The 25,205-nt window shown below is 39.8% G+C and overlaps 1 protein-coding gene across 1 annotated transcript in view; it reads left to right on the top strand.

The window, feature by feature from the left end:
- Positions 1–23,205, top strand: part of IMPG2 (interphotoreceptor matrix proteoglycan 2) — a 75,080-nt gene extending 51,875 nt beyond the window's left edge. Inside the window, exons 12-19 of the mRNA XM_061134144.1 lie at positions 2,103–2,406; positions 3,386–4,680; positions 5,267–5,486; positions 12,056–12,266; positions 13,788–13,976; positions 15,934–16,135; positions 16,784–16,863; positions 18,684–23,205. Coding sequence (XP_060990127.1) covers positions 2,103–2,406; positions 3,386–4,680; positions 5,267–5,486; positions 12,056–12,266; positions 13,788–13,976; positions 15,934–16,135; positions 16,784–16,863; positions 18,684–18,699 — 2,517 coding nt within the window. The 3' untranslated portion in view covers positions 18,700–23,205. The remainder of the gene's footprint in view (positions 1–2,102; positions 2,407–3,385; positions 4,681–5,266; positions 5,487–12,055; positions 12,267–13,787; positions 13,977–15,933; positions 16,136–16,783; positions 16,864–18,683) is intronic.
- The last annotated feature ends 2,000 nt before the right edge of the window (positions 23,206–25,205 follow it).

The raw sequence follows: 25,205 nt of genomic DNA, 5'->3' as shown, positions 1-25,205 counted from the left end.
AAGAAACACCCTAACCTCTCACTCTCCCGGTTTTTTGATCTTCTGCTTCTAAACATGCAAACTCAAACAGAAGACAGCTCGTAAGGGAGCGGGGGTGATGAAGTTATCAGCGAAGAGAAGGAGCTAGAGTTGTGACAGATAAAAATAATCAACAGGATGGCCCATTTAAACTAGGACCTGATTAAAAGAGTCTGAACAGGGAAGGAAGTGTTGGTGTCAGAGTTCCACAAAAGAAAATTAGTTACTTGACTTAGTGCTTTTAGTTCAGAAATAGTGGATGAAACTGAGAGTATTTCTATGTATTCCCAATGATCTACTGTGCATTTGTCACTAGAAGAAGGGATGGATTTGGACATGCTCAGTAATTTCTTGCCTCCTGTTTCCTCCTTTGTGATTGGGGGAGTGTGCTATCTAATGCTTCATCGTGTGGACCCTTGATGGAGAGACAAGGGAAAGTGTATAAGCAAAGTATAAAGACAAATTAGGTGATGTAACTGAGTTGAGTCCCTGCATAGCTTAGTAGGTTGAGTTAGTTCATGGCCATAGACTAAACTATAGTTAGCCACCTTAAAATTGTGTGCTTTTGTTTAAAAAGCATGTTAGGCTTGAGCGCATGTGCCAGTGAAAGTTCACCACCCCTGGCAAGAATCTCCTGGAGGAAGGGGGAAGGGATTCTATTCAGAGTTTCTTATTCTTAGTTTTCACGGACTTCATTTTGTTCATAGCTATTCCATGAATTCTAGTTTTCAGGCAGGTTTATGCTTGTGGAAATTTTCTTAAAGTTTCCAGTTAATGAGAAAATATAATGATTCAACAACTAAAGAAGTATCTTAGAAACCCAGGCTGGAATAATACAGTGGGCATGTGATGAGGCTCCCTCCTTTACTGAGGAACCTTTAAGAGTGTAATACCATGTCTTGGTCCCACCCTTAGACCAGTTAAGTTAGGATCGCTGTGGTGTGTGCAATGGGTATTGGTGTCTTTAAGAAATCTGCATGAGATTTTAATGCTATTTAGAGTAGAAAATGATTGATCTTTCCTATTTTTCTTTTTCATTTTTCACCTAGGAAATATTTTATGCATTCCTTCTATGCATATGACACTTCTTGGGTTTTGTTATTCAGCATATATTGGAATATATAAACTCTTATCCAGTGTCATGGCCATTTTACCTATTAACATCGTCATTAAACTTTTTTACATAAACTGGTATTCACAGGATTAAATAATTAATATGTTCAAGGATTGTGTTTCTGTCCACTTTTCTATTCCTGAGTATGTGCTTAGTTGCTCAGTCGTGTCTGACTCTTTACAACCCCATGGGTTGTAGTCCGCCGGGCTCCTCTGTCCATGGGATTCTCCAAGCAAGAATAGTGGAGTGGATTGCCATTCCCATCTCCAGGCGATCTTCCCAACCCAGGAATCAAACCCAGGTCTCCTGTATTGCATGCGGATACTTTACTGCCTGAGCCACCAGCTAAATTTTAAGATAGGATTAGTACTATGTTAGTAAAGGTGATACTATAATTCACAGATATTGCTATAATTTGCAGATATGGCTACTTATTTAGGGTAAGAGACCACATTTCACTTGGTGGCACTTCTTATAAAAATGAAAGACCTATAATTAATGTTTAATACCTTTCAGAATGGTGAATAAAATTACCGATTGTTCTTCCTGCTGTGAGCAACATGCTTAGGCTTTTGACAACAAAGTAAAGATATTAGTAACGTCTGTGTATTTAAAGCACAGTAATAAGACAGAGGGAAAGGAACCATCTAAAGCAAGAGAAATGCTTTATCCCACAAACTCACTTTGTTTGGGATCTTTTAAAGATGATATGTCATCTCTTCCCACTTTTCAGGTGAGGTTCAAGTGATACATGATTTTTCTCTAGATTTTCCAACTAGTAAGTGATTGAATTGGGATTTAATTATAGATCTGTTTGCTTCTAGAGCCCATACCCCACCCCTTCCCCAATATTACATTGCCTTTTGTCCCTGTAAAATCTGGGAATGTAGACGGATGGATGATTATTTGAAGTTACTTGTATGTGTTTCTTTTATCTATGATATCATTTAGCCTCTTTTTTCCCCTCCAGGATAATACCCCTCAAGCTGAATGGCCCTCAGCAGATGAATCCACCATGAGCAGCAGTTCACCACTTGGTTTCAGCCCTGGCCTTCCTTCAGCCACTGGCAGGGAACTCTGGTCAGAAAGCCCTTTGGGTGATTTAGTGTCTACATCCAAATTAGCCTTTCCCTCGAAGGTGAGCCTCAGTCCTTCCCCAGAGGTTTTAGACGTTAGCGGCTTGACTCTTCATTCTGTCACCCCAGCAGTGCTTCAGACTGACCTGCCTGTGGCTTCTGAAGAAAGGACTTCTGGGTCTCACGCATTAGAAGATGGTAAGGAAGTTTATTCACTTTTCATAATTAATTGTGTCGGATGACAGAGATTTTGAAGAGAGCAAGAGACTAGGGTTAGAGAAAAGCATGGCCACATTCACTGAGAGGAAATGTCTTGGGAAAGTTGTGTGAGAAAGGGAGCAGTTGGCTTTAATGGGTTGGAATGGAGAGTCCAAATAGATAAATAATAAGAAATGAATATCTTGGGTGAGATCACCTAATAGATATTTTGAAGGTCCTGTTAAAGGATATATAATTAAATTATATTACTATTTAAGAACTACTTGCTTGAATATTTTAGTAGTAAACAAACAGCCTCAAAGATTATGCCAGTATCTTTTAATAGGATTAATCTGGGGCCAGGAGAGATTTTTAGCTTGCATTAGGCTTGAGAAGGGGGAAGTCTGAACTAGGGAAGCTGTAGCAGAGATTAAGAAATGAAAGTCAAGTAGATAATTTAGATGTTGTGGCAGGAGAGGACAAATCAGTGAGACTCAGGGATAGAGTATAGGTGAAAGAGGAAGATGAATAAAGATAAAAATAATGAGCCCAGGTTTTTGAACATTGGGTGAACCTGAAGAATGGTGGATAAGAAACATAACCAGGAAATGGGGATTCAATTTCCTAGGGAATTTTCTTCCTAAGATTTTACTAGAGTCAGTCTTTGTTGTCAGTATGGCTACCAGCAGTTCTCTGTTTTCACGGGGTTAAAAGAAAAAAACCCAAAGTGTTTGAAGATGAGTAATTTTTAGTACCTGATGTCTTGTTATCCTCAGGGAAGGGGGTTATAATCATGAGTGATTGTACCACATCACAAAAACATAATCATCCCTTCTTGTTGTTTGCTGGATTTGGCAAAGTAAAAGTCAACAACTGTCTGTCATGATCTAATGGGAAAAAACAGGTAGCTGGTTTTATTAGGACTGGGAATATATTTTGGCATCTTTGTAAATTCATTAATGGAAAACTCTATTTTTAGGATTAACGAAAGTTGAAGGGTCAGAAGATTTTCTTTCTGTTAATCCATTGCCTTCAAGTCCATTTACTTATCCTGTGCCAAAAGAAACACCACGATCCATGGAAGACTCTGGGGTATCTTTGCTATCCTCACCATATCCAGTCTCCTCTGTCACATTTGATCTTCTTGCTAAAGAAGTAACTACACCGTTTGGCATGGACTCCTTGGCCTCCAAAGTCAAAGACCAATTGGAAGTGAGCACTTGGATGCCAGACACAACTATGGAAAAAGAGTTCATGTTTGAAAGTGGTTTGGGTTCAGGGTCTGGGCAAAAGGTAGACCTGATTACTTGGCCGTGGAGTGAGGCTTCATTAGAGAAGAGCACTGAACCATTGTCCAAGTCGTGGCTTGAAGCAGAGGATTCACTTTCGCTAACTGAGGGTATAGATGTGAAACTAGTTACAGGTGACAAAATAGATTCTGCAGATCAACCCACTGAGCATTCAGAATATGGGCCTTTTGATGGGTCCACAAACTTTGCAGAAGATGAGCCCCTCGGTAGACCTACTGTGTCCCTCTTTGCAGAGACCACAACTCAGTCTGCATCTCCAATTCTACCCAAGCACACATCAGAAATACCTGACACTGATTATTACTCAGTTACCAAACCACCTCCTCTGCTGACATTTGTGGCAGTCTCTGCTTCTACTGATAAAGCAGATCAAGTAGAACCCTTTCTAAAGGAGGATATGGAGCAGACTACAGAGTCATTTAACCGTGAATGGTTTGACAGCAAGATTTCAATAGTGAAGTCAGATACGCAGCCTTTGAGGACCACAGTGCCAGAGTCAGATGTCATTTGGACAAGAACTTCTCCCTTAGGGAAACTGTCCAGAGACACATTGGCAAGTACACCACCGAGTACTGACAAGCTCTGGTTGACAGCTTCTATGACACAGTCTACCAAATTGTCTTCAGCCATAAGCTCCACCCTGCTGGAAGATGAAGTCATTATGGGTGTACAGGATATTTCATTAGAGTTGGACCAGATAGGCACAGATTACTATCAGCCTGAGCCAATCCCTGAGGAAAGTGGCATGGTTGGTAATTATGTGGAAATGTCTACAAATATTCACTCCACAGAGATGGCTGTTGTGGCTCAACCCACAAGAAGTGATGACTTGAGTCATACCCAAGCTGTAGGAGCTGTGGTGGTTTTCTTCAGCCTCAGAGTGACTAACATGATGTTTTCAGAAGATCTGTTTAATAAAAACTCTTTGGAGTATAAAGCCCTGGAGCAAAGATTCTTAGAACTGGTAAGCATGAGACGTGAAATACGGGCATTAGTGAATAATCATGTATGAACCACCCCTCTCTCCCCACAACATAAGATCTGAACCAAGAAAAGTGTGGTCTGCTGTGGACTTTCATTTCCTATCATCTCCAAATAGTGTAATGCCCTAGGGTTGGTAGGAAAACAGAGACAGGTGGATACAAAAAAATGTATGATATGCATAATGCATAATGGTGATATGACAACTTAGATACTGGATTTTTTATTCCATAATTTCTAGGATTGAAACAAGTTTAAGCTTTATTTTCACGTTTTATTGTGAGATCGGTGCTTTGTAGGTACCTATAACGCTTTCACTGTCACGATCCTTTAGTGAAACAGAATAAACTCTCTGGTGGCTAAAACTGTGGGTTGCATGGGTTTCCTAAATAACTGATAACCTCATGACTCAAATAATTCACAATTCGTACTTTTGTTGATGAACAATTTAAATAATGTAAACAGAATACAGTTTGGAAAAGTGGAGAGGTTTGTTTTTCTTTGTTTTTGGTGTATTGAACAAAATGTAAAACTTTGTCAGTAAACTGACCACTTTACATGTATTGTAGCTGGTTCCCTATCTCCAATCAAATCTCACTGGATTCCAAAATTTAGAAATCCTGAACTTCAGAAATGGCAGTATTGTGGTGAACAGCCGAATGAAGTTCACCAGGTCTGTCCTTCCTAACGTCACCAATGCTGTCTACGTGATTTTGGAGGACTTTTGCACTACTGCCTACCAAACCATGAACTTGGCTATTGACAAATACTCCCTTGATGTGGAATCAGGTAATGATATTGAATACTATCTTGGTTTCATAGTGGAACCTAATTATTATTCTTGTGTATTTTCTTCCACACTGAATCGGGTAAGTTCAGTACTTACAGGTAAAAGAGGACTAAGTCAGGCAAATTTGCCGCATTTTGATAGTAAATTATCTTTTCCAAGGATGTCAGGATCATTCTCTTTTCAGAAGGATTGTCCCACATGCTGCCTTTATTTAGCTCCCATTTTGTTTTCTACCTGCTCCATCTTTTTCTCTCTTTTACTTACCCATTGAATGTGTTCTTGCTACCTCTGTATGTTGTGAAGCCTATTAGATGTGAACTCTCTTGCCTTCTGTGTTATTCTCCTGTGTTGCTACCTCTGTATGTTGTGAAGCCTATTAGATGTGAACTCTCTTGCCTTCTGTGTTATTCTCCTGTGTTGTTTTATCTATTTCCATTATTGTAAGTCTAAAAATGTCAATAACTCTTTACATTTTTATATGCAAATCAGGCTTATTTTCTGAGCTCCAGAATCTGTATCTAACTACATAGTTGATGATCTCAACTTGGATATATTCTATGTATATCAAGCTTAGATTAAGCCTTTAAGCTAAGACTGAGCCCTTGTTTTCCATCTCTTTGTACCTTCCAACTAAATCTTCTCATCTCAGCTTGTCTCTATTGTTAAATGGAAATTATATCCACTCCGCCTCTGAAGCCAGATACCTAGAAAGTCACTCTGATACCTCAGTTTCCATCACCCCTCACTTTTAGTCACTCACTAAACTTATATTGATTCTGAATTCTAGATATCTCAGATCTATGTGTTTTTCTCTGCCTTCACTGCTCCTTCTTTAGGCCAAACCATCATCATCTTTCATTTGGACCAGTTTCCCAACAATCTCACTTGTTTCCCTCCCTCCCGTTTGTTTTTCAGACAGCAACCAGGGCACTCTTTCTAGAGCATTGATCAGATTATTTCACTTTCCTGCTTCAAATACTTTCAGTGGCTACCTGGTTCCTATCTTCTTCCCCAGTATCACCCAGTGAAACGAACTTTTTTACTCACTGTGTTCTACTCAGACTAGCTTGTTTTGATTCCCAAAACTTTTCTTGTCTTGAAACCTTTCCACACTCTGTCTTCTTTGCCTGAATCTCTTTCCCCTCTTGGCTGACTTCTGCTTATCCTTTATGCCTCAGTTCAAATGTCTCTTCCTCAAGACTCACTGATTCATCCATAATCTAGACTGGTTCTCCTCCCTCTGTAGAATTTATAACTATTGTGATCATGCTAATTTATGCACATAGTTGCTTAATAGCTATTTTTCCCAGTGGAACTATCCACACAAACTGAGACTTCTTCTGTGTAATTAGCCACTTTGTAGCCAAAACCTCTGCATATAGAAGGTACTCAAAAGTACTGTGAATGAATGAAATGAACCATTGTTTTTATTTGAAAGACTTGGATGCAGAGAATACTGGTGGATGCTCAAACTTTTTTCTTTTTCACCTTCTGCATACCAGAGGAGCTTGGTTTTGAGTAGGAGTAAGATGGAATGTCTGGGTTTGAATTTCTCCAGTGCCTTTTACTCTCAAACTGGTTTGGAAGCCAGCCCTATTCTTGAACCGGGAAAGAAGCAAACATTCTTTCCTTTGAAATCCATGAAGGACCATTATTCATTGAAAGTGAGGAAAATGATTTAGCTAATTCTCCTGTATCCACATCTCCTGCCACTTGAGTTCTTTAAGGACATTTGCACATTTTTGCCATGTGGTCCTGTGGTGTAGTGGAAGAAGCAATTAATTATAATTTGGAAGACCTGGTTTCTTGCCTCTGCTCTGCCATTTATCCTTTGTGTGATCCTGGATGAGCTGTTTTATCTCTGAGCCTTACTCCCTTATATAGCAAACGGGATAATATTACTTGGCTAATATTTCATGGGGCCATTCTAAGGATTAAACAAATAGCATATATAAAACATTTGACTAGCCGTATAAATGCAAGCAGTGATGATTTATAAAGCTTTTGCAAAAGTCTACCCACTTCTTTTTGAAGAGAAGTATATAAATAAGTACATTTACTTCAGTTTTGTATGTAACTCACATGTCAGATGTATGCCAAGTCATCCAGGTTTATAGAACCACCTTTTTCCTTAATAGTCAAATGAATTTGCATTCATCCTCACCATGTGCAGTGTAAAACCTGCATCCTAGGCCCTCCAAGCCCTAACATCTCTAGGAATTATCAGGGATATCTCCAGCTTTGAGTTTTTTCTGTTGAATTTCCAATCTTACCATTTGCTTTGACCCTTTTGGTGGTTCTTTATGTTAATCCAACACAGATCACAGTCCCATATTTTATTTTCCCAAAATGCCCTCAACACAAGGCAGTTGATTCCATCAGATATTTGCTGATGATATGAGGGTGATAGAAGACTTTTGGTCATAGTATAGAAAATGGGTTAAAAAAATATTACTGTTAGGTATAAATATCCCAAAATTTCTCAGCCACCCTTTCAAAGGTGTCTTTTTAACAGCCAAGTTTTCCTCCAGGACAGAGTCAACTACTACATTACTCTGGCACCTCTGGCTATTTTTCCAGACCTTCTTCATATTTCCTCTACTCCCATTTTCTGGGACCCATCAATCCTTCTCTTTGCTTGTCCCTGGAAAACCAGAATGTAATTCATTCTACAATTTAGATCCCTGTCTCCTATCTCAAGCATAGCTCCAAGTCTCCCTCTGTTTTCCCATAAAGTCATTAAATATTCTTCCCAATGGAGAGCTATCCATTCTGAACATCTACCTTTAATCTGCACAAAAGGCTAGAAAGAGACTTTAAAATGCTAATCTCTTATTTGCATGATTAAAATATTGGTCTCAGTCTCTCTCCTTGATTGGAAATAAAAGGGGGCAACATTTATCCTTTTCCCCTTCTGGATTCTATTTTTCCTTTCCCTAGGCACTCACCTACACCCACAGAATGGTCACAGAGTTTTAGAAATTTTAAATAGAATTTTCCTATTACACATACATTTTTAGCTAAAAGGTTTCAGATTAAAATATTGTTTTATCTCAAGATTGGCTGAAGATAAGATTGACTTGTCTCTTGCTTAATTTATTTTCACATATAGTGTCTCAGAAATTCTTGAACTTCCATCAACAAAGGGCAAATGTGCAATACCATCCTTTGTTGTTCAGTTGCTAAGTCGAGTCCAACTCTTTGGGACCCCATGGACATCAGGCTCCTCTGTCCTCCACTATCTCCCAGAGTCTGCTCAAATTCATGTCCATTGAATCGGTGATGAAATCTAACCATCTCATCCTCTGCCACCCCCTTCTCCTTTTGCCTTCAGTCTTTCCCAGGATCAGGGTCTTTTCCAGTGAGTCTGCTCTTCACATCAGGTGGCCAAAGTATTGGAGCTTTAGCTTCAGCAAAAGTCCTTCCAGTGAATATTTAGGGTTGATTTTCTTTAGGATTGACTGGTTTGATCATGTAGTCCAAAGGACTCTCAAGAGTCTCCACCAGTATTACAATTCGAAAGCATCAGTTCTTTGGTGCTCAGCCTTCTTTATGGTCCAACCCTCACATCCATACATGAAAACTGGACAAACCGTAGCTTTGACTATATGGACCTTTGTTGGCAAGGTGATGTCTGCTTTTTAATATGCTATCTAGACCTGTCATAGCTTTCCTTTCATGGAGCAAGCGTCTTTTAATTTCATGGTTGTAGTTACCATCTGCAGTGATTTTGGAGCCCAAGAAAATAAAATCTATCACTGCTTCCACTTTTCCCCTTCTATTTGCCATGAGGTGATGGGATCAGATCCCATGATCTTAGTTTTTTAATGTTGAGTTTTAGGCCAGCTTTTTCACTCTCATCTTTCACCCTCATCAAGAGGTTCTTTAGTTCCTCTTCACTTTCTGCCATTAGTGGTATTATCTGCATATCTAAGGTTGTTGGTATTTCTCCCAGCAAACTTGATTCCAACTTGTGATTCATCCAGCCTGGCGTTTCACATGATATGCTCTCCATATAAGTTAAATAAACAGGGTAACAATATACAGCCTTGTTGTACTCCTTTCCCAATTTTGAGTCAGTCTATTGTTCCATGTCCAGTTATAACTGTTGCTTCTTGACCTACATATAGGTTATACAGGTTTCTCAGGAGAAAGGTAAGGTTGTCTAGTACTCCTGTTTCTTTAAAAATTTTCCAGTTTGTTCTGATCCACAAAGTCAAAAGCTTTAGCACAATCAATGAAGCAGAAGTAGATGTTTTTCTGAAACTCCTTTGCTTTCTCCGTGATCCAACAAATGTTGGCAATTTGATCTCTGGTTCCTCTGCCTTTCCTAAACCCAGCTTGATCATCTGGAAGTTCTCAGTTCATGTACTGCTGAATCCTAGCTTGAAAGATTTTGAGCATAACATTGCTAGCCTGTGAAATGAGAGCAGTTGTACAGTAGTTTGAACATTGTTTGACATTGCCCTTCTTTGGGATTGAAGTGAAAAAGGACCTTTCCAGTCCCGTGACTGCTGCTGAGTTTTCCAAATTTGATGGCATGTTGAGTGCATTTCTTTAATAGCATCATCTTTTAGGATTTGAAATAGCTCAAGCTCAGCTGGAATTCCATCATCTCCACTAACTTTGTAGTAATGCTTCCTAAGGCTCACTTGACTTCACATTCCAGGGTGTCCGACTCTAGAAGAGTGACCACACCATTGTGGTTATCTGGTTTATTGAGACCTTTTTAGTATAGTTCTCCTGTGTATTCTTGCTACCTCTTCTTATCTCTTCTGTTTCTATTAGGTCCTCACCGTTTCTGTTCTTTAGTGTTCCCATCCCTGCATGAAATGTTCAATACTATCCTTAACCACCCCCTAGATACCCTTCTGTCGCTCACAGGGACAGATTTCAGCCTAGGCCAGGATTAGATTATTTTCTGATTACAAAGCCGCAAAATGAACATGAGGACCCGGATGTGAAGACTTAGGAAATACACAGTGGAATCCTGCTGTGTAGTCCCCTTGTAAAAACTGCCATCTGTCAGTGTGTTTCTACACTCTTCTTGTTCTGTGAGCATTTTGGTTTTGGTCCTCTGTATTAGTTTCCTAGGACTTCTGTGACAGAAGATTACAAATTGGGTGGCTTCTAACAGCAGAACTTTATTCTGTCATAGTTGTTGAGGCTAGAAATGCAAATCAAGATGTTGGTAGAGCCATGTCCCCTCTGAAAGTTCTAAGAAAGAAGCCTGTCTTACCTCTTCCTAGCCGCTGGTGTTTGCCAGCAATCCTTGACATTCCTTGACTTGTAGATGCATCACTCTAGTCTCTACTTCTGTCTTTATATAGTCTTCTTTCCTGTGTGTCTGTGTCCTTGTGTCCAAATTTCCCTCGTTTTATAAGGACACCAGGTATTGGACTTTGGGTAACCTAATCCAGTATGACTTCATCTTAACTTGATTGCATTTGCAAAGACCCTGTTTCCAAACAAAGTCATATTCTGAGGTTCCAGGTGGACATGAATTTTCAGGGGACACTATTCAACCCAATACCTCCCCTCTCATTCCTACACAGGGCCAAGAAAGATTAGCTACGGAGAACCTACAAATTCCAAGGTCACAGATTCATGCTAAATGTCTTGAATTTTCACAGCAGCACGGAAGTTATTGATTCTCAAAGCAATATTAATTTACCTGGAAACTAAGAGACTATGCTTTTTGTTTTTCAACCTTCCCTTCATCTTCTAGCTAAACCTGATGCTTTTTCATATAGATGAGTTCATGGATCATTTCCAGTGATTTCTTCTCTTTGTGGTGTCTTCATTACCATTTGCCTTTTTGTAATTCAGAGATTGCCATTCACCAGTGAAGAACATGCAGTTTTACCATGATAGGATGGAAAGCCCATCTATGGTCAGTTCCTATATCATTTTTGACTGATTTTTGTCCTAAATGATTTTTTTAAATGTCACTTTCTCTCATCCCATGAATAGAAAATGGAATTATGAAAGCCAAAATACTGTTGAGAATGGCCTGAGGAGATGTGGGGCTGATATGTTTTTATGATATTAACTTTCACAAATCTCAAGTGTTCTTAGACTGCTCTTTTTGGGCTTTACTCATGCCTGAGGGCCAGTTCTTCTCTATATTCTCTCTCTCCATCCCATGTTCTCAGTGAGGTGAGGGTAGGAGTAGAATATGCAGCCTTACGTGTGGAGTAGAGGACCACGATAACAGGATAGGGTTGGTGGAAATGAATGGTATGTGAAAACTGTTTAATTTAGACCTATAATTCATAGATTTTAAATCTTCTACATGATTCCTATATAAAACAGGTCAAGGCTCGCCCAGGCCACTGGATTCTATAGTTTGGCTCTGTGTTTCAAAGAAATTTGACAAAAGCTATCATCAGTCAAAGGTGAATCAGAAACTTTTTGTGGTGTGGGTGGTGATATATTTCAGTGATTCAGGAAGGGGATTATCCCATGGTACTTTGGATGGGGGACCCTTATTGGAGGGGCTTCTTATACCCCAATTCCTATGTTTTGCCTTTCCTCATACCATTCTCTGGTTTGTTTGGTATTTTAGGTGATCAGGCCAACCCTTGCAAGTTTCAAGCATGCAATGAATTTTCTGAGTGTTTGGTCAATCCCTGGAGTGGAGAGGCGGAGTGCAGATGCTACCCTGGTTACCTGAGTGTGGAAGAGCTGCCCTGTCAGAGTCTCTGTGACCTACAGCCCAACTTCTGCTTGAATGATGGGAAGTGTGACATCATGCCTGGACAAGGGGCCATTTGTAGGTATGTCGTAGGTAGAGATTTTGGCTTCATAAGGTTAGAGATACTTCCTCTGAAGAAAGAGGTCTGTGCCTATGATATTAGGATGATCGCAACAATTTTTATTACAGAAGTTATATCTAGGTAATAGATGTGGCAGTGGTTTAGTTGCTAAGTCATGTCCGACTCCTATGACCCCATGGACAGTAGCCTGCCAGGCTCCTCTGTTCATGGGATTCTTGTTCTTCCAGGCAAGGACACTGGAGTGGGTTGCCATTTCCTTCTCCATTTCCTTCTTCTTCCTGACCCAGGGATCAAACCCAGGTCTCCTGCACTGCAGGCAGATTTTTTCCCAACTGAGCTACCAGATGGGTGCCATCTAGTTCACATGTGAAGACTGAATCAGTTAAAAGGCCTGAATTATACCCAGGTCAATGGGTTATTTTATCTTATGTTCCTACGAAGCTGTAAGAAAAACATTGCCTGGTGTCCTCTGGAGAGTTACCTAGAGTAGTTGGAGATCTTTGTGTAATGGTTCTTAGTGGTGAAACAAGGCAATTGCTGCTCAGATTGGGTTTCAATATATAATCAACACTTCATACTGTATCTGAAACAGAGGAGTTTTATTGTTCTATTTGAATTATGTTTTTAACAGCTTTGGGCTGCTCTTGGTCAAAATGAGTATTCAAAAATAAAGAATAGCAAGTATTTAAAGTTGTGGTATTTTAAGTATCTAATTTCTATTTTTTAAAGGTAGAGTCAAAGAAAATATACCAGACAGATGAGCAGATTCAGGTAGACTTCCCCAATCATTCTACTTAAACAGAGCAGAACCAATCATCCTCCCCACCACATCCAACCAAAGTCACAACATGTGAAGGAGAGGATGCTGAGAACAAGCTGGGGGTGGAGGGGGGACCTCAGTAAGAGGACAATCTGTGAATTTCAAAAGGGGAAAATGTTGCCATTGATGTCAAAAGCAGAGGAAATAGGTGGAAATGATTCAGATTTTCTGTATGTAAAGTTTGGCTTTAAAACTAAGAGGAAAAATAGTCTCTTGATTTTCAGAGAAATGAATCTGATTTTATAAAGCAGTGATTGCTGCTCGGGGAATTGAGGATGCTTTTGCATAGCATGTGGCCTTGGAGTTTGGAGGATCTCTGCAGTGTGGTGGAAGGATGTGAGGAGTCTGGGGACCTGGGTTCTAGACCAGCTCTGTTGCTGACAAATTGTGTGATCTAACTCCAATTTTTTTCCTTTATTGAAAACGGGCCTGGTTTTCATTGTCCATAAACAACAGAGTTGACTAGACTACTTTCTATGAGTCTAGTTAGTCTTTTATCAGTCTTTACAGGTAGTCATGGAGGACCTCCTGAGTCTGTGCCAGGCATTATGCACAGCTTTAATCTTATTAACCTCTTTACTGCAGATTCCTGTGGTCAGCATTCCTCTCTCTCCCTGTGCTCCGTCCCACTGAAGGTTCTGCTGTTAATGTTACTTTCAACAGAGTGATTCCATCTGGGGCTTGGCCACTTCTTGTTCCAGGTGCCGGGTGGGTGAGAACTGGTGGTATCGTGGCGAGCACTGCGAAGAGTTTGTGTCTGAGCCCTTGGTGATCGGCGTCACCATTGCATCCATGGTTGGACTTGTCCTCGTTTCTTCTGCTGTGGTCTTCTTCATCATCAAGGCTCTTCAAGCTCAGTATGTTAGGAGGGAAAGAGAGAGATCCTCCAGGTAAATAATGACAGTTGCTCTCTGACGGAATAAAATATTCCTTTTGTTCATTCATTTTGTACTTTCTGTGTCCTGAGTACTGGAAGGGATCTGAATGGAGGGGAGGGGGCTATAAAGTTGAGAAGAGACATGGTCCCTGTCCTCAGAGGGTGTAAGTCTGGAAACAAACATAAGCAACAGTTTGAACAACCTGCTAGAATGCCTAGATGAGTAATGAATCTGTTTTGCCTCGGGGAGGTCGGCTTAGATGTTTTGATGATGGTTATCGTATTTGACTGGATAGAAGAGTAGATGTTTGCTGCAGGAGGTGGATGGAAAACTTTCTAGCCAGTTGAATGAACAGAGAGGCATGCATGAATCTCACCGCACAACGAAAGAATGGCATCCCTGAGTGGGGCCAGACTGCCTGTTTCACGGTGCAGGAGGGGTTGGAAGGGTGATGGAGATAAGGTGAGGCCTGTGTGAGGACCGGATCTGTTAGTTTGTTCCCCTTTGGCTCATTCCAGTGGTAATTAGGCAGCCTTTACATCCAGGTAAGAGTCTGACAAGAAATGGAATCTCTTTCTCATTTTAGTTAAGTATAGGTTCATTAATAGAGGAGGTAAAACCTATTCTACTTGCTAGACTAGCGATCCAAGGACCTGTTGGTGTAAAGTGATCACAGTCACTGGCTGTACTTTGCTTCTGTGCTTCCAGCTCTGCTTTTGGTCTAGGTTACCTTCACTCACCCTCTGGCTTGGCTGAGGAGGCACCGCTTCTAGTTTCCTATAGCACCCAGAACATAACTCTGTTATCATTCTTATATTTTTTATTGGTTCTGACTTCTCATTGGACCATGATTTTGTTCTAGAGAGAGTCAAACAAATTCTTTGTATTGTCAGCATCTGGAAAATTCCTAGGCACATAATCAGTGCTCAGTAAATAGTTGTTTAGACCTGAATTGAACTTAATTAAAGCCCATTCCCCCATGAGTTTTTGTTTCTGTTACTTTCTTTGTGTGGTTACACAGATTTTTTTAAATTTTTATTTATTTTTAATTGAAGGATAATTACTTTACAGTAGTGTGTGTTGGTGTCTACTAAACATGAACATGAATCAGCCACAGGTCTGCCCATGTCTCCTTCCACTTGAACATCCCTCCCACCTCCCCCCTCCATCCTACCCCTGTAGTTTGTTGCCGAGCTGCAACTCACGTTCCCCGAGTCATACAACAGATTCCCGTTGGTTATTTTACAGATGGTAATGTGTGTTTCCATGGTGCTCTCTCCATATATACCACTGTCTCCTCCCCCTCCCCCCTCCAGCCATGTCCCTAAATCAGTTCTCAAGGTCTGTGTCTGCATTGATACTCCACAGATAGGTCCATTAGTACCATCTTTCTAAAGTCCACATACATGCATTAGTGTACAACATTTGTTTTTCTCTTTCTGACTTACTTCACCCTTGGGTAAGAGGCACTGTGTTCATCCACCTCATTAGGACTGACTCAAATGCGTTCCTTTTTAAGGCTGAATAGTACTTACACACTGATTTTTAATTTGTCTGTACTGGGAAGAATGATGCTATTCCCACTAATTTTAATGAAATGCTTAGTATTTAATATTCCTCAAAATTTAATATTTCCATTAATACTAATGAAACGCTCTCAGCAGACATAGTTCCCCATCAACACTCATTAGGTACCAGGGACTTTAGGGCAAATAAAAATTAAAGAGACAAGGAATAGGCCCCACAGGACACTTGCCAGGTAGTTGAGGAGATTATAGTGATAACAAGTTGGTAAATAATATTTGCGATTGATCTGGATCTTTTCCGCAGTCACTCCCTTCCTATTTGTATCCAATTCGTCTCTTTTTCTTCCTCAACAAGAATTTTGTTCCAGGTAAATAGCCTCCTAGATAGTTGAGCATCCAGAAAAGAACCTGAATCAATTATGCTTTTCTTTCTGTGGCTCCAGCAGGCAGCCTGATGGCCTCTCATCCATAGAAAGTGCCGTGAAGCACAACCCCGTATTTGAGAGTTACGAGTCCGACCTCGAGCGGTATGAGGGCCCCTACCCTCCGCGGCCCTTCTACAGCTCCGCAGACAGAGAGGTGATCGCTGGTCTGAGCAGGGAAGAGATCAGACAGATGTATGAGAGCAGTGACCTTTCCAGAGAGGTAGGAAGCTTGGTTTTTCTGTTGTGGCTCTGCTGGGGGGTGTGGGGTGTGTGTGTGTCTGTGTGTCTGTGTGTGTGTGTGTATACTTAGGCTTCAAGAAAGAATGAAAATTATTTCATGATTAGTTTTTTTTTCCTCATGACACGTCCCAGTCAATGTGATATGTGGCTCTGCTGGGGGGTGTGGGGTGGGTGTGTGTGTGTGTGTGTGTGTGTGTGTGTGTCTGTGTGTGTGTGTCTGTGTGTGTGCGTGTGTATACTTAGGCTTCAAGAAAGAATGAAAATTATTTCATGATTAGTTTTTTTTTCCTCATGACACGTCCCAGTCAATGTGATATGTAGCCAGGATATAGTTCTGAGATGTATTGTATTTCCTGCCCAGTGATTCTTATATCGTTATTAGTAAATGTTTCCTACCTCCCTTCACTCCTTAGAAATATATGTCTGAGTTATTCAGAGCAGTTCATGTAGTAGCCACAACTTCCACTTTTTTTGGGAAAAGTCTGCTGTTTTCTGAAACTCTCTCCTGTACTGTCCAGAAAGCTACGGTCTCTTATAAGAATTAGACCTCTTTTTTAAAACGCCATTAAAGTTTTTTTAATGCAATGATGGCTTTTTTTTTTTTTCTTCCTTCCTTCCTCCCTTAAAGGAAATTCAAGAAAGAATGAGAATTTTGGAACTGTATGCCAGGGATCCTGAGTTTGCAGCTTTTGTCAGAGAGCATCAAATGTAAGCATTTAAGAGAGCACCCGCACCAGATTCTAAACAGTTTGCCTTACAGGAGGGCCATGAGTGTGAATACATAATTTCTGTCTATATGACGGGGGTTTTGTTGGTAACTAGTGTTGAGTTCTTCACAGTTAATCCACATCCACTCTGATTCTGCAGTTATTCCTTCTAGTGCCTTTACACGTTGAATGTTTCTTATTTAAGTTTTATGAGTGAGGAAAGGAAACCTCAAAGAAATGGAGAGTCTTACTCAAGCTCACAATGACAGCAAGTGCCAGTGAAGATGGAAAACAAAGACACTCTGTGTTCTGGACTAGAGCTTCCTCGCTCTATCATATTTTCTCTTATTAACATAGAGTCACCTGTTTGAATAGCCATAAATTCTCACATATTTTAACATATACTTCCTTTTCTATCTCTGTAGATACTTTTAGGTATACTTTGAATGAGGCAAATCTAATTGAAGTGTGTCTTCTTGCTTCTTTCAACTTCACCTTACTTTTCAATATGTCTTTTTCCATTACTTTTTTCAGCATACATTTTGGGCAAGTGTACATAGTTTTTTGGTCTTCCCTTTGCATCTGAGGATCCATAACAAGATGTAGGTTACAAAAATACAGTACCCTTGTAAAGAGACCATTTATAGATTAACTGAGTGTTAATTAACTGACTAATTAACTGAGTGTGGATTAACTGAGTGTAGTGGATGGGATTATTATTTGGTTTTGATATTTGGTCCTACAGCTGCCCTGGCAAAGGTGCTTCCTCATGGATGGGTCTCACCCAGGCCAGATAATGGCACCTGGCTTCTAGAAGAGAAAAACTAGAGCAATTCATGCCTGCTTATAGAAGAAACTGATAAAGGATCAACCACACATGTGGTTCTGGTTGGAGCCTCTACCCCTTTGCCCCAAATCCCCTTTCTCTGACAGGCAGCCCCTCACTCATGGTTCCTCTGATAGAAATGGATGGATTGACACCAAAGGAAACTAAAGAAGATGCTTTTCTAGTTCCACATGCATGGTAGATACTCCTTTAGGAAGAAAACTCTCTGAACATCTGACTTAGCCAAAGGGAGTTACTGCAGACCTTGCTTGAGAGCTGTCAAAGCAGTATTAATAGGATTCTGCCTTTTAGTCCAGGATATCCGCTAATCTGTGTGTCTCCAGCCAGTAGGTGACCTATGGCACAACTTCAGTGGTATCCAATAGAAAGAACATGACTGATTTTCTTTTAATCTTTCCTAAGACCCTTTTATAAGCCCCTCAGAGCCATCTGTGTTTCCTGAATTAAAAATGTATCTCATCTAGGCTAAGAAATCCAAAGAGAGGAACCAGGAGAGCCTAGTTAGGGACAGGCAGATGGACTACATGCTTCACTTTCTTCCGGTAGACTGTTTGGCATTAAAATATATGAAAAAAAATCATATAACAAAGAAGAGTTAAACAAGATCCAGTGAAACAAAAGAATGTTCACACAGACACTATAACCCTAAGGGGATTGTTCAAAGTCGGGAGATAGCATTGAAAAAGTGTTAGGGACATGATCAGTACATTTTCAGTTTTCAGGCAGTCTGGAGTTTTCATCTACCAGTAGCTCATGAAAATATTAATGGACTTGGTTTAGGATTCAGTAAAAATATTACATAGTCTCTGTAGACTGGATTTTTTTTTTTTTTTTTTTTTTTTAGCAAAGCACAGAACAGCTTTCCTGCAAAGAAAGAATTGGTAATTTTAGGAATATAGTTTGACAGTACATTTCAACAAAGTGCATTTCAGTACATTTTAGCTTTTTTCAACTAATTGCTCTTTGTTTCATAGCAGGGAAGAGCTTTAATCAAAACTCATATTTGCAACTGATTAGAAGCCTAGAGAAGATGGAGATCGCTCATTACATCATATTAATTAACCTGGATTTGGAACTCTGTTGAAAGAAGAGTTTTCTATTAAAAAACTAAATCTGGGACTCAAAATTTTTTTCTAGTTTAAAATTTTAGAATTTGGCCGGAGATGTGATGGTATTTATATCTGCAAAGACCAAAAACTGTATTTCAGTTCAGTCACTCAGTTGTGTCTGACTCTTTGTGACCCCATGGACTGCAGCACGCCAGGCCTCCCTGTCCATCACCAACTCCTGGAGTCTACTCGAAGTCATGTCCATTGAGTAGGTGATGCCATCCAACCATCTCATCCTCTGTCGTCCCCTTCTCCTCCTGCCTTCAATCTTTCCCAGCATCACGGTCTTTTCAAATTGAGTCAGTTCTTCACATCAGGTGGCCAAAGTATTGGAGTTTTAGCTTCAGCATCAGTCCTTCCAATGAATATCCAGGACTGATTTTCCTTTAGGATGGACTGGTTGGATCTCCTTGCAGTCCAAGGGACTCTCAAGAGTCTTCTCCAACACCATAGTTCAAAAGCATCAATTCTTCAGTGCTCAGCTTTCTTTATAGTTCAACTATCACATCCATACATGACTACTGAAAAAACCATAGCTTTGACTAGACGGACCTTTGTTGGCAAAGTAATGTCTCTGCTTTTTAATATTCTGTCTAGGCTAGTCATAGTTTTTCTTCCAAGGAGCAAGCGTCTTTTAATTTCATGGCTGCAGTCACCATCTGCAGTGATTTTGGAGCCCCAAAAAATAAAGTCTGCCACTGTTTCCATTGTTTCCTCATCTATTTGCTATGAAGTGATGGGAAGCTATATTTAAAGGGAATTAAAACTGTGTGAATTCTGGAAAGTTTTCTATAAGGAAAAAGCTGGGTCTGGGAATTGGGGATATATTTGCTATCTGCTTCTGAGTCTCTGAGGGTGTCTCTTCATAAATGTGCCTCAGGTTTCACAGCGGGAAGACAAGGTGAGACTCTTACCGGAGGCAGTAAGCTTAATAGCTGAATATTTGTAGCATGTTAGTTCAGGTGGAATGAAAATCTCTTGAAGTAATTTTAACATAGTTTATGGTCAGACATTCACCTAACTAAAATACTAAGCCTTTTTTGAATCAAACTGTTGAAGAAAAAGCGACCTTTTTGCTGGAGGATAGAGTTAGGCCTGTACCTTGTACTTCTACCAGAGTTTTCAATTTCCGAAGCCTGTTCATCAAAACCACGCTGTTTTGTTAATTATGTTAATATCCTGTTTTTTAAAGCTGTCTCAGCCAAGACATATGTATAAAGTTTAGAGGGTTCTCCTTAGACTAGAGATGATTTTAATCAAGTGGACAGGGGAGGAGAGGCTGTTGGGTCAAGACCACAGTACTGAGAGTGTACTGTGCTGGTTGGTGGGTGGGCTGAGTCAGAACAGATGGGTTCCCTGACTCTGCTGCTGCTACCTCACCATGCCCTGGGCAAACCTTGTATCTCCTCTAGTTCCTGGTGTTTTAATTTCAAAAAGAGCATTTAACTCCCTCCTATGGTATAGGTTGGCTGCTTCTTTATGAATAACCTTGTACCTCAATTGACTCCTGCTTACGTAAAACATGGCAGGACTTTCATTACAATTAAAATAATTTTTTTTTCTTTATAGCTAGGAAAAAGTCACATCTTATATAAATTATAACTGAAAATGGAAGCTTAACTCTGTTTCCTAGCACTTTGTGAATGGGAGCTTTGGCGGGGGCGTGGAGAGTGCCCTATCACTCCTGAGACTGAGTTGTGTATGCAAATGGACTATTATTGATGCAGGTGTGTGTCATGTTAGGAACCTTCATGTTAGTCAAAGATAATCCTAATTATTCTGGTTATCTTAATTATCTTTATGACCAGATATTACTAACCAGGGATAGATTGACAGTGAGCTAAAATACTTGGTCCATTTTTTTTTTCTCAACTTAATGACTGCCAATTTCACTCATTTTGAAGACACTAGAAACAAAAATCGCTGGGATGAGTACATGCCACAGTAAAGCTATTGAAAGCCTTGAAGATATCCAGGTATTTTGCAAAGTATGTATGGGTCACAGGTTTTATGAGTGTGTGTTTATGTAGGTTGGTATTTCCTGTTTCCTGGAATTCTCTTTCATTCCCTACTCACATAATAGGTTCTCTAAAAAGTTCAGCATAGGTACAAGCCAGTGGTGGGATATTTTCTACTGGGCTCATTTGAACGGGAAATGATATTTATCTTTAAAGCATTGTAAATATTAATGACATTTGTCACTACCTAATGCTTAATTTTATTTTTAAAACTTCCTAAGATTTCTCTGTTGAAGATTCTAAACTTACTTGTTGTAGATGAAAAAGAAAATTTGTTTTTATTAACCCTAACCCAGTTAACCCTAGAAAGCAACATTTTAAATGAATGTCTGCTTGCCGGCAGTCTAGATGGACATGATTTGGGTGTAGAACTGGCCACCTTGTGGAACACTCACGAGAAGCACGAATGGGGCTGAAGGAGGATTGTTGTTTCCAGAAGCCAATCAGTGAAGTAAGAAATTCTGACACATTTCTGAAGAGCAAAACTCTTGTTGATCTCTGCGCAAATGTCTGCTCCACATCTGTTAATGGAAGGAACTCCTGAACTCTCAGGGTGAGACCTGAGCTCCTCAGTTCAGGAATAAAGACTTTGGCCTTACCTTTGTCATAACTGAACCACAGTGAGAAAGACTGGAGAATGAAGTTTCCATGGTGAAGATCCTCTGCTGTTCACACTCTAAGGGCTAAAAGAGCTCTGGGTCTTCCAGGAGAAACTGTCTTGAAAGAGCTTTTAGAAAGAACTTTTCCCTCGGGACATCCTTGGTGGTCCAGCGGTTAGGAACCCGCCTTGCAGTGTGGGGGATGAGGGTTTGATCCCTGGGGCAGGAAGATCCCACATGGTAGCCCGTGTGCTACCAACTCCTGAGCCTGTGAGCTCCGGAGCCGGTGCACCACAGCTAGAGAGGGCGTGGCAAAGAATTCAAGGTGTTTTTTTGTTTTGTTTTGTTTTTTCTTTTTTTGGTTCAGAAGGTGCTCTGGAGTCTTGCAGATGTAACCCTTATAGTTGAGTGTACATACAGGATTCCTGGGTTCTGGATAATGAGAGATTTATTTGATATGTAGGACTCCGTTTGCACACAGCAGTGGTTTAAGGGTATGTGTTCACAGTTATGTGCTGTGAAGTCCCATTTACTTAACATCGTAACACAAGTTATTTTAATAACTGATTTTAATCCCACCCTTTGTTTTTTCTCTTCTTCAGTATCTGGTCCTCATGGCTTGGCTGCTCCCCTCCTCATACTTTTTAATCACATAGTAAATTGTAATGTAATTGAACAAGCCTGATTTATTATTACTTCTGACAAAAGATGAAAATTACACAAATATTCTTTGTAGGCTCTAAAGCCATGTTGACTCAAATGTGTACCTGATCTATTTATTTGCATTCTTTCTTTTGGTACGTTTGCCTTCATCCATCTCATAATTTTTAGGCAGTGGGCATCTTTATGTCATTTCCATGTTTTCAATAATGGATACTTTGACATCTATCAGCCTGTGAATTGAAGTTTCATTTTGAAATGGGGAAAACAAGGTAATATATTTGCTCCATGAGGAAACAGCTGATTTAGGAGAAAAACTTATCTTTATTAAGTTGAGATATTTTAGCTAAGAAAAATATGGGTCATTTTTTTTTTTTAATGGTTCCAGCAATTCCCAGGAGAATGGGTGGGGCCAGCCTTTCAGATTTACAACCCAGCTGCAATGAGTCATGCCGCCTAGCTCATTCTATTCCCAAGCGTGCAATGAATGCAGAAAAATGGTGTGAAGGTCATAATCATCAAATCAGTTGCATTGTGTTCTGCAGAAGATCCTGGCTGGAAGTGAGAAGGTGGGAGGGTACCAGAAAGTAACTGATAATGTAAAGAATCTAAATAGAAATTTCCTTGAGTCATGCATTTTGTAAAACCTTACACTATCTGTTTAACAAGACACAGGTTAAATCACTCCCCTTGGGGTAATAAGACAGATTAAAACACACAATTTACAGCTACAGCCTAGTTGAAATGATTCCTTATCCATTTTTGCTTCACTTACACTTAGTTGCTTTTTTAGTGGTTAGGGAATAAATAGGAAAAATGTAACCATAATATCAGAGAATAAGGTATAATTATTTATGTATGTGGACTGTGATGTTTATGAAGTGACTATGTACATACCATAATATATGTTCAATATGGAGTGTGGCTAATGAAAGATTTTTCTGTTTCATCTTGTTTATGATGACACTGTATTTAAAGTATGGGTCAGATAAGCTCATGTTACTGTACTATTTGCTTGAAATGCTCTTGTCTTAATACTAGCTAATTAGAAATAAAAATTTAACAGTCTTTATGTATATGAAAGGTCTTTTTTCTCATGTATAGCGTTGTGCCATTTTCACTATTAATAAACTTCTCTTTCAAAAATTTCCCTACATTTTTTGTCAATTAGAAGAAAACATTGTAGATTGTAGCAGTAGTTCGGTTGTAAATACCACTCAGAGATACACACAGTATGAGCGTGGTGTAGGAAGGATAGTCTTTGATTAATCTTTGTGAAGTGGGAGTCTCTGAGAATTGGAGACAGATTCAGAGCCCAATTGTTGCCCTGAAATTTGTTGATAGTTAATGATGCTGAGTTATTATTTGGCCTCTCTTGAACTTCACTCTTTTAAAGTCTTAGAAACTTTCATTTTTTCCTCATTTGCTTAAGGCAGGGATGGAAGGAAAACTGGTGGAGTTGATTAAAGAAAGATTAAGGGTGAGCAGCTAACACCAGATGGTCTGTAACAAGAGAAGGAACTGGTGACCTGTCTACAAGAGACCAAGAAGACGTGAACGTGGTGTAAGAGCAATGTAGAGCAATTCTGCCTGGGTAGGTCAGTTACCACTTACCTAAGCATCGGGAGCCTCAGCTTAATGTTTTCTCCCCTATGTTTGCATGATGTCTTACTGTCAAGAGGGCATGATGGTGTCCTAAATCAGTCTTAGGGAAGAAAAGGGCGGTCTTGATTTGACTCCAAAGACTGTCTTATAAAAACAAACTGGGAGAAATGTGTCCAATAAATACCTATTGATTAATTAATACCTATTGATTAATTAACCAATGACAAGTTTTAGAAGAAATAGTCATAACCTGTTTTTAATAAAAGTCTGATTAGGACAAGGCCTAGTTACTCTTTGGTCATGTCTTCACCCTGCTGGTCCACCTTCTGGGTACTTCTGAATATATGTCTCATCTGAGCTAGTCCTTGATGGACTAGATCCCATGACATGTAAGGTATCTCACCAAAACACACACATATCTTGTATTCCACTTTTTTTTATACAAATGAATCTGTGCTAATATTATAGTAGATGTTAAGGAATCATGCTTTCCCAGATAACACCATTATTGTATGTGGTATTTCTGTAGGTAATTTATTATTCCAGATGAACAACCACAATTGTCAATATTGCACACACCATGGCAGATTAGGGGAAGAATGCATATTTTTAGCAGGTGGGCCTTTGAGAAAGCCTCCAAAAAGAAACTCCATCTTTTATGCCTTTTTCTATACTAGGTATATGCAGATACACTCCACTATTCACCAAGGTTGTGTTCACCAAGGTTTATATTATTGTTCAGTGGCTAAGTAGTGTCTGACTCTTTGTGACCCCATGGACTGCCAGGCTTCTTTGCCCTTCACTATCTCCTGGAATTTGCTCAAACTCATGTCCGTTGAGTTGGTGATGCCATCCAACCAGCTCATCCTCTGGACATCCCACTAAACTGAATTCTTTGATGTTGGGACCATATCTTGCTCACTTATTATTCACGAAACCAAAGAGTGCTTGATTAGAGTTGGTCTGCAGTACTCATTCAATTAGCTTGAGATAATGGGTCATATGTATTTAATGACTAGCAAGCAAATTAAGTAGAACTTGAGAAACCTGTATGCAGGTCAGGAAGCAAGAGTTAGAACTGGACATGGAACACCAGACTGGTTCCAAATAATAAAAGGAGTATGTCAAGGCTGTATATTGTCACACTGCTTATTTAACTTATATGCAGAGTACATCATGAGAAACGCTGGGCTGGAGGAAGCACAAGCTGGAATCAAGACTGCTGGGAGAAATATCAATAACCTCAGATATGCAGATGCCACCACACTTACGGCAGAAAGTGAAGAGGAACTAAAAAGCCTCTTGATGAAAGTGAAAGAGGAGAGTAAAAAAGTTGGCTTAAAGCTCAACATTCAGAAAACAAAGATCATGGCATCTGGTCCCATCACTTCATGGCAAATAGATGGGGAAACAGTGGAAACAGTGTCAGACTTTATTTTGGGGGACTACAAAATCACTGCAGATGGTGATTGCAGCCATGAAATTAAAAGATGCTTACTCCTTGG

The sequence above is a fragment of the Dama dama genome, chromosome 31 (assembly GCF_033118175.1).
Source record: "Dama dama isolate Ldn47 chromosome 31, ASM3311817v1, whole genome shotgun sequence".
Lineage (NCBI taxonomy): Eukaryota > Metazoa > Chordata > Mammalia > Artiodactyla > Cervidae > Dama > Dama dama.
This window is presented reverse-complemented; position numbering and strand designations above follow the sequence as displayed.